Source organism: Rhincodon typus, chromosome 31 (genome assembly GCF_021869965.1).
Source record: "Rhincodon typus isolate 14 chromosome 31, sRhiTyp1.1, whole genome shotgun sequence".
In the NCBI taxonomy this organism is placed as follows: domain Eukaryota; kingdom Metazoa; phylum Chordata; class Chondrichthyes; order Orectolobiformes; family Rhincodontidae; genus Rhincodon; species Rhincodon typus.
Genome location: NC_063362.1, coordinates 6,517,520 through 6,532,926, shown reverse-complemented (window position 1 = coordinate 6,532,926; position 15,407 = coordinate 6,517,520). Strand labels below are relative to the sequence as shown.

At 44.9% G+C, this 15,407-nt stretch overlaps 1 protein-coding gene across 1 annotated transcript in view; it reads right to left on the bottom strand.

The window, feature by feature from the left end:
- Positions 1-2,623, bottom strand: part of slc2a1a (solute carrier family 2 member 1a) — a 57,576-nt gene extending 54,953 nt beyond the window's left edge. The window contains exon 1 of the mRNA XM_048614866.1: positions 2,491-2,623. Coding sequence (XP_048470823.1) covers positions 2,491-2,623 — 133 coding nt within the window. The remainder of the gene's footprint in view (positions 1-2,490) is intronic.
- Positions 2,624-15,407: the final 12,784 nt, after the last annotated feature.

Here is a 15,407-nt window from a genome sequence, read left to right as displayed (position 1 = left end):
TAAACCTATGCCCTTTAGTTTTGGACTCCTCCACCCCAGGGAAAAGACCTTGGCTATTTATCCTATCCATGCCCCTCATTATTTTATAAACCTCCATAAGGTCATGCCTCAGCCTCCAACACTCCAGAGAAAATAGCCCCAGCCTACTCAGCCTCTCCTTGTAGCTCAAATCCACCAACCCTGGCAACATCCTTGTGAATCTTTTCTGAACACTTTCAAGTTTAACATCCTTCAAATAGCAGGGAGATCAGACCTGCACACAGTATTCCAAAAATGCCCTAACTAATGTCTTGTACAGCCACAACATGACCCCCCCAACTCCTATACTCCATGCACTGACCAATAACGGCAAGCATACAAAACGCTGCTTTCACTATCCTATCTACCTGCTACTCCACTTTCAAGGAACTATAAACCTACACTCCAAGGTCTTTTTTTATTTTTGGCAACTCTTCCCCAGGGCCCTACCATTAGCTTTATAAGCCCTGCCCTGATATGCCTTTCCAAAATGCAGCACCTCACATTTATCTAAATTAAATTCCATCTCCTCGGCCAATTGGTCCATCTGATCAAGGTCCCATTATACTTTGAGGTAACCTTCTTTGTTGTCCGCTACACCTCCAATTTTGCTGTCATCTGCAAACTTACTAACCATACCTCCTATGTTTGCTTCCAAGTCATTTATATAAATGATAAAAAATGGTGGACCCAGCTCCAATCCTTGTGGCACACCGTTGACACAGGCCTGCAGTCTGAAAAGCAATCCTTCACCACCACCCTCCGTCTCCTACCTTTTTGAGCCAGTCTTGTATCCAAATGGCTATTCCATGTGATCTAATCTTATTTACCAGTCTACCATGTGGAACCTTGTTGAATGCTGCACTGAAGTCCACATAGACAACATCCACTGCTCCACCTTCATCAGTCGTCTTTGTCACTTGTTCAAAACACTCAATCAATGAACTAAAATCTGGAACTAGAAGCTAGTATCTGTAATGGTGGTCACACAAAATGATTGTATTGTGGTTAGGAACCCATCAGATTCATTATTGTCCTTATCACTTCTGTGGTGATTGTAATGAGGTCAGCCAGCTGGTCCTGATAGAATAAGAGTTCCCTGATTGGGGCTGTTATTCTGCTCCAATCAGGGAGACCTGGCCGACAGATATAAACAGGAGTGTCCAAGATTCTGGTACTCTGAGAGCTGGCTCCGAAGTCGAGGACTATTCATGTGTAAATGAAAGGTGACTTGATGACAGGATACCGGTCTTTGTCGACTTATTTTGGCTTGCTTACCTGGTCTGGCCAAATGGGTCTCCTGATCCACAGCAATGTGGTTCACTCCTGACTGCCTTCTGAAATGATTAAGCAATTTGGGGGCAGTTAGCTCTAGGCATTGAATGCTGGTCTCACCAGTGACCCATGTTGTGAACAGGCAAAGAAACCTTTTAATGCAAGAAGTTTTGAGTACAAATTTTTATTTGTACTTTGCATGTTTTTATTTATATTGTCAATGCTGTCAGTTCATTAGGCTCTGAAATACCAATATTAAGTGGCTTGCCCCTGATGAAGAATGGGGAGTTTGCTTTATAGGAAGGCTCTGGGTTAGAGAAGCTGAGGGGAGATGACCTGCTGTGTGAAAACTGAAGAGATCAGACCCTCTTTTCTTTTCTTTCATCCTTCCCTCTCCTTTGCTGAAATAGAGGGCGTTCACAGAGTGTATGACTTGTCGTCTTGTTCAGGCTTTTTTAAAATTCACTCATGGGCTGAGGGCATCTCTGGCTGGACCATCATTTATTGCCCATCTCTAATTGCCCCAAGGGCAGTAAAGAGTCACATGTAGGCCAGACCAGGTAAGGATGTCAGAGATTTCCTTCCTTTTAAAGGGCATTAGTGAACCAGAAGGGCTTTTCCAATAATGGTTTCATGGTCGTCATTACACCCTTTAATTGCACATTGAGTTCAGATTCCATCATCTGCCATGACTGGATTTGAAACCGGGTCCCCGGAACATTGGCTGAGTTTCGGGATCAGCCGCCACTGTATGTGATGGGCTAGAATTGAGATTGGGCACAGTTTGTTTCAGTTGTGGTGCCCACAGATCCTTTTATGGTTGGTTTTGGTTGATTAAAAATGTACTTTGGGTGAAGAAGAAAGAAAATGCAGCCTGATTTTTGCCAAATGTATGATCCGTTATTGCAGCCTTTTCGATCAATGCGGAAGTTAAACTGAGCCATGATATTGCGGGAGAAATGTCTGTAAAATGTATTACATTATGCTGCATAAATTGTCATTAAAGCTGCAAATAATACATGGTTTAATAATTCATGCATTGAGTGCTACAAATAGATTGTGTTTTGGATGAAGTAGCTGCCTGAAGTATTGTTGTACATGCAGCTTTCCATTGCCAGGGACCAAGCAAACTGGCCTCTAATTTGCTCATAAAAGGGCTTGTGTTTCCTAGTTTTTTATTTTGTAGTTTGGATTTACAAGCTTTGGATTTGTTGGTAAAGTTGTTGAGCCTGATTCCATAGGGGCATTGGAGATCAGCGACAGAAGAGCGGAGGTTAAAAGCTGAAGCAGTTGGGAGCATAGTCACCTTCTCCCTCAAAATCACTGCCATTGTCCCGGCAACAATGGCCTCAGTCTGTCCTTCGCCTGCCGGTCTCGACTCGCTAGGGCTCGGTTCATCCGTTTTGAGATCCTCGTCGAGACGAAGCCTACAGTCTCACTTCTGGCAGTGATCGTAATGCAACCACCCACCACCATCCCAGTGGCCACAACATCATCTCACTGCATCACTCAACTCCAGAATCTTGTTGATGGCCCAGTGGCTTTAAGTAGCAGCTTCGAAACATCTTGAGACACAAAGTCCGTCCCTTTATCCTTGAGAGCAACCAAATGGCAAAACTGCTAATCTCCAATGGGAATTGGACGGTGAGGGCGTGTGAGTGTGTTTGAGAGGGTTGGGTAGGGGTTGGGGAACCAGGCAGCCAGTGAGTCCCTCCTGATGATGATGACGACGTTGGGTCATCTGAAACCTGCCTATACGTTTCCTCATTTTTCACCACCTGCCTGTTCACCGAGCTCTGCACTGGCCCCCAGGCTTAGCAACATTTGATTTTAAGATTCTCATTTTCAGAGTCCTCCATTGATTCACCCTTGCCAATTACTGTAATCTTCCTCCAGATCTATGATGATGCTCTGTTACAATTAACACTCACTAGGGGCAATGTGAAGGGCAGGGTAGGAAGTGAGGGAGGAGGCTAACTCAAAATGGAGTCGGAGGGCAGAGATGATGCACTCCAGTCCCCGCCTCTTTCTAAAGGCTTTAAAGGGTGTTGATGGTCACCACACATTCCCTCTCCGAGGGCATCAGGACATAAATGTGGCCGGGAAAGAGGGGAGGCAGTCGGGAACAATGCTTTCCGGAGGGACAACTCTCTCCGTGACTCCCTTGTCCGCTCCACACTCCCCTCCAGCTCCACCACACCCGGCACTTTTCCCTGCAACCGCAGGAAGTGCTATACCTGCCCCCATACCTCCTCCCTCACCCCCCATCCCAGGCCCCAAGAAGACTTTCCACATCAAGCAGATGTTCACCTGCACATCTGCCAATGTGGTATACTGCATCCGCTGTACCCGGTGTGGCTTCCTCTACATCGGGGAAACCAAGCGGAGACTCGGGGACCGCTTTGCAGAACACTTACGCTCGGTTCGCAACAAACAACTGCACCTCCCAGTCGCGAACCATTTCAACTCCCCCTCCCATTCCTCAGACGACATGTCCATCCTGGGCCTCCTGCAGTGCCACAACGATGCCACCCGAAGGTTGCAGGAACAGCAACTCATATTCCGCTTGGGAACCCTGCAGCCCAATGGTATCAATGTGGATTTCACAAGTTTCAAAATCTCCCCTCCCCCTACCGCATCCCAAAACCAGTCCAGCTCGTCCCTGCCTCCCTAACCTGTTCTTCCTCCCACCTATCCCCTCCTCCCACCTCAAGCCGCACCTCCATCTCCTACCGACCAACCTCATCCCGCCCCCTTGACCTGTCCGTCCTCCCTGGACTGACCTATCCCCTTCCTAACTCCCTACCTACACTCACCTTTACTGGCTCCATCCCCGCCTCTTCGACCTGTTTGTTTCCTCTCCACCTATCCTCTCCTCTATCCATCTTCTATCCGCCTCCCACTCTCTCCCTATTTATTTCAGAACCCCCTTCCCCTCCCCCTTTTCTGATGAAGGGTCTAGGCCCGAAACGTCAGCCTCTCTGCTCCTATGATGCTGCTTGGCCTGCTGTGTTCATCCAGCCCTGCACCTTGTTGTCTCGGATTCTCCAGCATCTGCAGTTCCTACTATCTCTGATTCAATTTTAACCCCCTTCTTTTTGTATGTGTTCATTGGAGCGTGGGGTCTTTGCTGGAGAAGGTGAAAGGAAAGATTTCCAACTTTTGAACTCAAAGTTAGCATCAAGAATTCCTGTCCCAGTACAGGCAGGTTCTCTCAAGGTTCAAAGTTCTTACAGCCAACTTTAACTTTAATTTTAAAAGCTGCTACAAGTATCTTTGGGCTATTTCTAACTCGATCAAGCAAAGAAATGGATAATCTAATGCTGCAGCTGAGGTAGTTTGGACTGTGGCTCAGTTCATGATTGGAGACGTCTGAAGGTAGCTATGATTGGTAATTTATATATCAGCTTATCATACCCTCAGGACTTCCTGATTCTGAAGTACTTACTTTAGGATTGTTAGGTCAAAGAGGGTTATCAGTTTGACAAAGTTTACATTTTCATTGAATGCTCAGTCATTTAATCTGGTTTAAACGTTTTTTTTCAAAAAGGCTGAGATTGAAAGACTTCTGAGCTCTCAGGAAATGAAAGGATATGGGGATCCAGTAGAAAAGTGCAATTGGATGGAAAATTCCTCTTACCATGTGATTTGATGCCATGCTACGATTCTGGGTTTGAGAAAACCGGTCAAGGAGAAGACAAAGTCACAAACTGCCTTCCAGCATAGACTTCAATGTAACTATTTATTATACATTAACACTAAATACATGGTCATTATGGACATACCAGGCTAGGGTCACGTTAGGTAAACACTAACATATCTTCTTTGTAAGTTCATGTCTGTGTGTCCTTACAAGTCCTTTAGGTTCTATTGTCTAGTGTAATGTTTCCATTCAAACTCCATTCCCGCTGTGCTGTGTGGCTCTATGACATCATTACAAGGTTGCTCCAGGGCCCTGAAGACCTTAGAAAACAGATTGAAGATCAGACATCGTTCTATTGAATAGTGGAGCAGGGAGCAAGGGCCAAGTGGCCTACTCCTGTTCTCTTTTCTTGCTTTCTGAGCACCTCAATCATATTGTGTAGACGTTTGTCTTTTATATATGCAGTAGAAGGATATGGAAGATAGAGAACATGGGGAAATAAATAGCGACATCTAGAAAAATGTCTATATTACGGAGAAGGAGGTGCTGAATGTATTACAATGCATAAAGTTGGATAAATCCCAGCACCTAGAACTCTGTGGGAAGCTCAGGAAGAGATTGGGCTGGGTCCCTTGCCGAGATATTTGTATCATTGATAGCCACGGGTGAGGTGCCAGAAGAATGGAGGTTCATTGTGCCACTACTTAAGAAAGATGGTAAGGAAAAGCCAGGGAACTATAGACCAGTGAGCCTGACATCGGTGGTGAGCAAATTGTCGGAGGGAATCCTGAGGGACAGGATTTACATGTATTTGGAAAGGCAAGGACTGATTAGGGATAGTCAACGTGGCTTTGTGCATGGGCAATTATACCTCACTAACTTGATTGAGCTTTTTGAAGATGTACGGAAGAGGATCGATGAGGGCAGAGCAGTGGATGTGATCTATATGGACTTCAGCAAAGTGTTTGACAAGGTTCCTCATGGTAGACTGGTTAGCAAGGTTAGATCACATGGAATACAGGGAGAACTAGCCATTTGGATACAGAACTGGCTCAAAGATACAAGATAGAGGGTGGTGGAGGGTTGCTTTTCAGACTGGAGGCCTGTGACCCACGGTATACTACAAGGACCATGCTGGGTCCACTGCTTTTTGTCATTTAAATAAATGATTTGGATGTGAACATAGGAGACACGGTTCGTAATTTTGCAGATGATGCTAAAATTGGAGGTATAGTGGACAGCGAAGAAGGTTACCTCAGAGTACAAGGGAATCTCGATCAGATGGGCCAATGGGCTGAGGAGTGGCAGATGGAGTTTAATTTAGATAAATATGAGGTGCTGCATTTTGGAAAGGCAAATCAGGGCAGAACTTATAACTTAATGGTAAGGTATTGGGGAGTGTTGCTAAACAAAGAGAACTTGGAGTGCATGTTCATAGTTCCTTCAAAGTGGAGTCGCAGGTAGATAAAATAGTGAAGAAGGTGTTTGGTACGCTTGTCTTTATTGGTCAGTGCATTGAGTATAGAAGTTGGGAGGTCATGTTGTGGCTGTATAAGACATAAGTTTAGCCACTTTTGGAGTACTGCATGCAATTTTGGTCTCTCTCTTATAGGAAGGATGGTGTTAAATTTGAAAGGATTCAGAAAAGATTATGAAGGATGTAGCCAGGGCTGGAGGGTTTGTGCTATAGGGAGAGGCTGAATAAGCTGGGGCTATTTACCCAACAATGGTGACCATATAAAGGGTTTAGAAAATCATGAGGGGCATGGATAGGGTGAATAGCCAAGGTCTTTCCCCAGGATAAGGGAGTCCAAAACTACAGGGCATAAGTTTAAAGTGAGAGGGGAAAGATATAATAGGGACCTTAGGGGCAACTCTTTCACACAGAGGGTGGTGCGTGTATGGAATGAGCTGCCAGAGGAAGTGGTGGAGGCTGGTATAATCACAAGATCTAAGAGACATCTGGATGGGTACATGAATAGGAAGGGTTTAGAGGGATATGGGCCAAATGCTGGCAAATGGGACTAGATTAATTTAGGGTATCTGGTCAGCATGGATGAACAAAGGGAACAAAGAGCAAAGAAAATTACAGCACAGGAACAGGCCCTTCAGCCCTTCAAGCCCGCGCCGATCCAGATCCTCTATCTAAATCCGTCGCCTATTTTCCAAGGATCTGTATCCCTCTGCTCCCTGCCCATTCATGTATCTGTCTAGATACATCTTAAATGACGCTATCGTGCCCGCCTCTACCACCTCCGCTGGCAACGCGTTCCAGGCACCCACCACCATCTGTGTAAAGAACTTCCCACGCATATCTCCCTTAAACCTTTCCCCTCTCACCTTGAAATCGTGACCCCTAGTAATTGAGTCCCCCACTCTGGGGAAAAAGCTTCTTGCTATCCACCCTGTCTATACCTCTCATGATTTTGTAGACCTCAATCAGGTCCCCCCATCAACCTCCGTCTTTCTAATGTAAATAATCCTAATCTACTCAACCTCTCTTCATAGCTAGCGCCCTCCATACCAGGCAACATCCTGGTGAACCTCCTCTACACCCTCTCCAAAGCATCCACATCCTTTTGGTAATGTGGCGACCAGAACTGTACGCAGTATTCCAAACGTGGTCGAGCCAAAGTCCTATACAACTGTAACATGACCTGCTTCTTATATTCAATACCCCATTCGATGAATGAAAGCATGCTGTATGCCTTCTTGACCACTCTATCGACCTGCTTTGCCACCTTCATGGTACAATGGACCTGAACACCCAGATATCTCTGTGTATCAATTTTCCCCAGGGCTTTTCCATTTACCATATAATTCGCTCTTGAATTGGATCTTCCAAAATGCATCACCTCGCATTTGCCTGGATTGAACTCCATCTGTCATTTCTCCACCCAACAATGAGTTGGACTGAAGGGTCTGTTTCTGTGCTGTATACCTTTATGACTCTATGACTCTATGTGTTATCACACACAACTGAACAGTTTATTTTCCCAATTCCCCAATCACCCATAAATGAAACAAAAAAAAACTGCAGATGCTAGGGATCTGAAATAAAAACTGAAATTGCTGGAGAAACTCAGCAGGTACAGCAGTATCTGTGGAGAGAGGAACAGAGTTAACGTTTTGAGTTCAGTGACTGCCCCTCCCAAGAACACACTGAAGAGTTGTCACTGGACTCAAAATACCATCTCTCTCTTCCCCCACTAGCCCCACAAATGCTGCCAGGACTGCAGAGCATTCCCAGCAATCTCCATCTTTGTACCATTTTCTTTCCCCATCACCAAATCACCTGTGGCTTTATTTTCATCTATTAACCACCAGCAGGAAATCACCAGTGTTTTCCAATTGATTAATTAACACAGACAGCCCACCAGGACCAGTGCAATAGCACCAAAGGTATGGAGAAAGGGAGGGGATTAAATCAATTTAGAATTTTAGGGGGAAATTGAGGCGGTCAGCCTCTGTGGTGCCTACTTGTCTCTAAGAATGTCAAGAGTATTGGTAGACAATGCAAGCTTCCTATCCATGGAACCTGAGCATCTAAAGGACATCAGGGAACCAGGTGGTTCATACCACTGGTTACCTTTAGGCTAGTTCATTTCAACTCAAGTTTCACCATTTCCGACTGGGATTTGCTCCCTTGCCCTCAGAATATTGGCTTAGGGCTCGGGATTACTCGGCCCCCGACATTACTAGTGAACTGTTACCGCCCCTAACTGAGTTGTCAAGCAGACAAACCCACAATCTGCTGGAGGGGATTGAAAAATAACATTTTGTTTATTTTCAAATCGACACATCTCTGGAACAGGTGGGACTTGAACCTGGGTCACCTGACTCAGAGGTAGGGATGCTACCACTGTGTCAAAAGGGATCTTCATGTAGAAGTTTAAGTGGCTGAACAAATGATAAATGCACAGCCCAGGTGCCCGCCTGGACAGTTTTTCATTGTCTTGAGAGTGTGGGAAATTGTGTGCGTGCATGTGTATGTATATGCGTGTGTGTGTAGGTAGTAGTGTGTGATACAAAGTCAGACATTTAGAGTCATACAGCACAGAACCAGACCCTTTGGTCCAACGTGTCCATGCTGACCAGGCATTTCTCCTCATGATGCTGCTGTGGCCGGCTTCATAGATCAGTTAGTCCTAGCCTGTCTGTCATAGAAGCCCTACAGTGTGGGAACAGGCCCTTCACCCCAACCAGTCCATACCAACCCTCCAAAGAGTATCCCACCCAGACCCATCCCTACCCCTTTCCCCTGTAACCCACCTAATCTACACATTCCTGAACACTAGGGGGGCAATTTGCCATGGCCAATTTACCTAACCTGCACATCTTTGGACTGTGGGAGGAAACCGGAGCACTTGGAGGAAACCCACACAGACACAGTGAGAACATGCAAACTCCACACAGAGTCACCCAAGGGTGGAATCGAACCTGGGTCCCTAGCGCCGTAACACAGCACCCTTTCACTGTCACTTTCACACATTCAAGTAAAGGTCACTACAGAGTGATGAACATTTGTACAGCGATTTAATATGAGAGGGCTCAGATCTGGTTAGAGGGAAGTGTGGAATTTGGAACAGAAACACCTCGTATTAAACGGCAGAGCAGATTGGAAAGGCTGCTTTGGTATGTTTGTGTGAATTTTCTAATGCACAGGTTGCATTAATTCCATCCTCCAAGTGGGGCAATACTAACTTTCTAATCTGTTCCTCCTCCTGAAGGTGCTGTTCCTTTGCAGTTTCACTGTTATCGGTGACCCACAAGGACATTAAATGAGACAGTGAAATCTCAGTTGCTGTAAAAAATGCTTCCAGACTATTTTGCAGGATTAGATCATGGATCATCCAGCCATTGACACAATACTATTGGTGGGAGCTTACTGTGTATAAATTACTAGCAGCATTCCTTATATTACAAGTTTGAAAATGCTTCATTAGCTATAAAAGCACTTTTGGGTTTTGCTGAGGATGTGAAGATGTGCTATAAATCTAAATATTTCTTCTTTTTATCCCCACTACATGGCTAATCCTTAGAGGAGTTTAAACTATAGATAGCAGCAAGGCAGTTCAGGTACAAGGGCTTTATTCTCAGCCAGAATATAGAAGCATGTATCTTCCAGCAGAGGTCAGTGGACACCAATCAAGAACGAGATGAAATCCATAATATGTAAAATGAGCAAACCTTAGGCACGTACCAGTATGAACCACGCTGTCCTTCAAGGCAGTGCCTTTACTCTTTCCCCCACTAGCAAACTCTCGGGAGATAGCTAGCCTCCAGTATCTGTTTATATGTGCACGTGGTTAAACAGAACAAGTGAACACTTGGTTAGCCTTCTCTGCTACACAAGGCACAGCGATGCAGCTACAGAAAAAACGGTAAAATTAAGACCTGGAATAAACCTCACTCTTACTCCCCAACACACGCACAATGATAAAGGTACATTCCATTTCACATCCATGGGGTGCTGAGTGAAGTGGTTCAATCCTTGCAGCTTTGATGCTTAATGGAAAAGGTGCCACATAGAGATCCAGCAGCCTCACTGCAAAAGGCAGTGCTGACGACACACTAGCATGCTCCACTGCTGACGTGCTGTGAGACCCTGTTGTAAACATAGGCTTCAATGCAGGATAACCATCTGAGGTTCAATTTGCTGTCTGAACCCAGCCGGCTTAAAGGTTAATTAAAACAGACCATTGGCAGGCTTGCTGACAAATTAAGATCTATTACCGTTTACTAATGAGCATCCTGTTTGCACTCTTCTGCTTTATGATAGAACTGGCATCACCTCCGTCTCACACGGTCACAGCACTCAAACCTCACAGCAGGGAAAAAAATCTTAGATGGTAGACAGCTCAGCATCATCTCAATTAAAATGCAAATTTTAAATACATACAGCAGCAAGCGACAGACAGAGCTCAGCGATTCCACAACCAGCAGACCAGATCTAAGCTCTGCAGGCCTGCCATATCCAGTCGTGAATGGCAGTCGACAATAAAAACAACTCACTAGAGGAGGCACCTCCACAAACATCCCCATCCTCATTGCTGGAAGAGCCCAACACATCAGTGCAAAAGATAAGGCTGAAGCATTTGCAGCAATCTTCAGCCAGAAGTGTCGAGTAAAGGAGCCTTCTCAACCTCCTCCAGTGGTCCCCAGCATCACAGACATTAGTCTCCGGCCAATTTGACTCCGGACATCACACGACTGAAACAATTGGAGACACGGGATACAGAAAAGGTATGGGCCCTGATAACATGTCCGCAATAGGACTGAAGACATGTGCTCCAACTCTCTATCATCAGTAAAGTGATGGAAGGTGTCATCAACAGTGCTATCAAGAAGCATCTGCTCAGCGATGCCCAGTTTGGGTTCCGCCAGGGGCACTCAAACCCTGACCCCATAATAACCTTGATTCAAACATGGACAAAAGAGCTGAATTCCAGAGGCGAGATGAGAGTGACAGCCCTTGACATCAAGGCTGCATTTGACTGAATGTAGCATCAAGGAGCCCAAGCAAAACAGGAATCAATGGGTATCAGGGGACAAACTCTCCAGTGGTTGGAGTCCTGCCTGTCACATAGGAGGATGGTCGTGGTTGTGGGAGGTCAGTCATCTCAGCTCCAGGGCATCTCTGCAGGAGTTCCTCAGGGTAGTGTCCTCGGCCCAACCATCTTCAGCTGCCTCTTCAATGACCTTCCCTCTATCACAAGGTCAGAAGTGGGGATGTTCGCCGATAACTGTTCAGCACCATTTGCGACTCCTCAGGTATTGAAGCAGTCTATGTTCAAATGCAACAAGACCTGGACAATATCCAGACTTGGACAGAGAAGTGGCAAATAACATTTGCAACATACAAATGCCAGGCAATGTCCATTTCCATTAAGAGACAATCTAACCTCTGTTCCTTGACATTCAATGACAATACCGTTACAAAGTCCTCCACTAACAACACCCTGGGGGTTACTATTGACCAGAAACTGAACTGGACTCCCCATATGAATATAATAGCTACAAGAGCAAGTCAGAAACCAGGAATACTGTAGCAAATCATTCACCTCTTGACTTCCCAAAGCCTGTCCACCATCTACAAAGCTCGAGTCAGGACTGAAGTGGAATACCAAACCCCTCCCCCAACTTGCCTGGATGGGTTTAACTCCAACAACTTAAGACACGATCCAGGCTAAAGCAGCTTGCTTGACTAGCACCACATCTACAAGCATCCACTTCCTCTACCACCAATGCTCAGTACACACTGCTGCTACTATCTACAAGATGCACTACAGAAATTCACCAAACACCCTCAGCCAGCATCTTCCAAACGCACAACCACTTCCACATAGAACGCCAAGGGCAGCAGACACATGAGAACACCACCACCTTCGAGCTCCCCTCCAAGCCACTTACCATCCTGACTTGGAAAATATCACCATTAAATGCTAGCCTAGCCAGTGACACCCATGTCCCACTAGTGAATAAGCAAAGTAAAAAGTTGTACCAGATCTGCAAGGTTACTCAACAGAGAAATTCTTGTTTCTAATTGCAATCACTCTGTTTTAAAAAGCTAAAGTTTTAACACTGAAGTACATTGTGTACCATTTACTAGATATACTGCAGCATTGCACCAAAGCTCCTCAGACAGAACTTTACAAACCTATGCCCTTACCATCTCGAAGGACATGGATGGCAGATACATAGAAACACTGCCTCACTTGTGCTTCAAACCAATCTTGCTAACTACACACTGAGATACTGATCCAGAGTATCATGGGTTTTGACCTTCATCGCTAAGTAAGATTTGTATATTGTAACACCCCTTATTTATATCGTACATTTATAGGACCCTTTTTTTATATGTTCAATCTAGACTGATGTTTTCTCTGTTACTTACGTCAGAATCCGGTCATCAGTGACATGGTGATTAATATGAAACTCAATACACCACAAACATCACCACCCACAAGGTCCCCTCCAAACCACAAAATCTGGACTTGGAACAGTATCACTTCCTCTAGCGCTGCTGACTCAAAAACCTGGAACTACCTTCCTAACATTGTGGGTGCCCCGCACCCCGAAAGTTGCAGCAGTTCAAGGTGGCAGCTCAGTACCAGAGGGCAATTAAGAATAGGCAATAAATGCCAACTTAGCTAGAGACTCATATCCTATGAACAAACATGAACATAAAAATCAAAACTTTTATTAGAAATAGGGACAGTGTGCCAACAACTGCTAGCTAATAAACCCAAGTTCCTCCCATTGTAAGAAGTCACTTGTTAGGTGGGAAAAGATGAGAACGTTATATTGAGATTGTACAGAACATTGGTGAGGTCTCTTCTGGAGTACTGTACACAGTTCTAGTCACCCTTGTTAATAGGAAGGATATTATGAAGCTGGAGAAGGTTCAGAAGAGATTTACCAGGATGTTGCCAGGAGTGGAGGGTTTGAGTGAAAGGAGAACCTGAAGACACTGGGACTTTTTTCTTTCCCACTGGAGCATGAGAGGTTGCTGGATGACCTTATAGAGGTTTATAAAATAATGAGGGGTACAGATAAGGTGAATGGCAGGTGGTCTTTATCCTTGGGCAGGGGGTTTCAAGACCAGCAGGCATATTTTTAAAAGGTGAAAAGGATAAAGGCTTAAAAAAAAAAGACACAGGGTTTTTTTTTTTTTTTTAAAATACAGAGAATGGTTCGTGTATGGAATGAACTTCCAGAGGAAGTGGTGGATGCGGGTAGTTACAACATTTGAAAGACATTTAGATACGTACATGAATAAGAAATGTTTGGAGGGATATGGGCCAAGCCCAGGCAGGTGGGATTGGTTTAGTTTGGGATTATGTTCAGCAAGGACTGTTTGGATCAAAGGCTGTTTCTGTGCTATATGACTCGGACAGAAAGAAATGATGCAATGGATTTTCAGACTTATCCTTTAACCCCTGGAAACGTGGGTTGGAAAACTGGAACAATGAAGCAGTATTGTGTATAAAGTGAGTTTGGGGCCTACATCATGGACGTTTGGATTTGTAACAATAGGCCTCAAACTCGTGTCTTAGGAGGCAGTTGCTCTCACTGCAGCTATCTGCTTTAAGGACTTGTATTGCTGCAGTCCCAGAAATGTGTTAATCTCTGCAAGCACAGGGTTGGCATGTTATGTGAAGTATCATGCTTCATTCTGGTGCAGGAGGCAAGACCAGGCAGTAGATAGGAAGATGCATTGGAACATTAGTCATTTGACAGCTTTGGTTCAATACATGGTCAATAGCCATGACTAATACAAAATGATATTCATGCCTGCATTAATAATTTGCTGAAAGAGGTTTGGAAAACTGAGAACTAACCCCATATGAATAAATTTCTAACTTCCTCCTTCATTTTCTCGTAATAGGTAGAAATTTTTTTTAAACTCTCCAGCTACCAGCTCACAGCGAAAATCATTTTGCTATTTAACCACTGAAAACTTGACAGAATGTTTCAAACCTGTTAGATCCCACCTCAATTCGAGTCACAAGTTGTCTCCTTTGTTTTTGCCCCACTGTTTGTAGCTCTCAATCTTACCAGCATATTTCTTTCAGCATTCAGCAACTCAGGAGTCCAAGCTGTTCAGAAATCCAGGAGCAGCTTGCGTTCCTGGGATAGGACAATTTCCACATCTTCACCCCACCCACTCACTAGTGCTCAAATGTAGCAAAATTTCTCAACTTGGCCAACATCTAAGTCCTGTTTCAGGGCAAGAATCTAACCAGAGAAACACACAGGAAGGTTGAAAATCCAAGAACGTGGTGACATCGATTTGCAAAAAAGCAGGGAGGTGTAGGCAGAAAAGACATTTTAAATCTAAAGAGATAACAAGGTGTGGAGCTGGATGAACACAGCAGGCCAAGCAGCATCAGAGGAGCAGGAAAAGCTGACGTTTCGGGTCTGGACCCTTCTTCAGAAATAGGAGAGGGGAAGGGGATTCTGAAATAAATAGGGAGACAGGGGGAGGCGGATGGAAGATGGATAAAGGAGAAGATAGGTGGAGAGGCAAAGAGGTGGGGATGGAGCCAGTCAGGGACAAAGAGATTACAAGATGGCTGCAGTGGGAGGGAGATCCACAGAGGTCTTTCCGGAGGGAGGAGAGTAACTTCTTCAAGGTAGGCATCCTTGGAAGAGGCTTTGCAGTGGGGTTAAAATTGTTACAGAGATAGTGGGAACAGCCAATGCTGGAGATCCATCTTCCATCCGCCTCCCCTTCTCTCCCTATTTATTTCTAAAGAAGGGTCCAGACCCGAAACGTCAGCTTTCCTGCTCCTCTGATGCTGCTTGGCCTGCTGTGTTCATCCAGCTCCACACCTTGTTATTTCAGATTCTCCAGCATCTGCAGTTCCCATTATCTTTAAATCTAAAGAGGCTACTTTTACGTTCACAATAAAGATTTAACTTATGCACAAAATCAAGACAATGTGTTGGAGGATTTCTGTTTAGC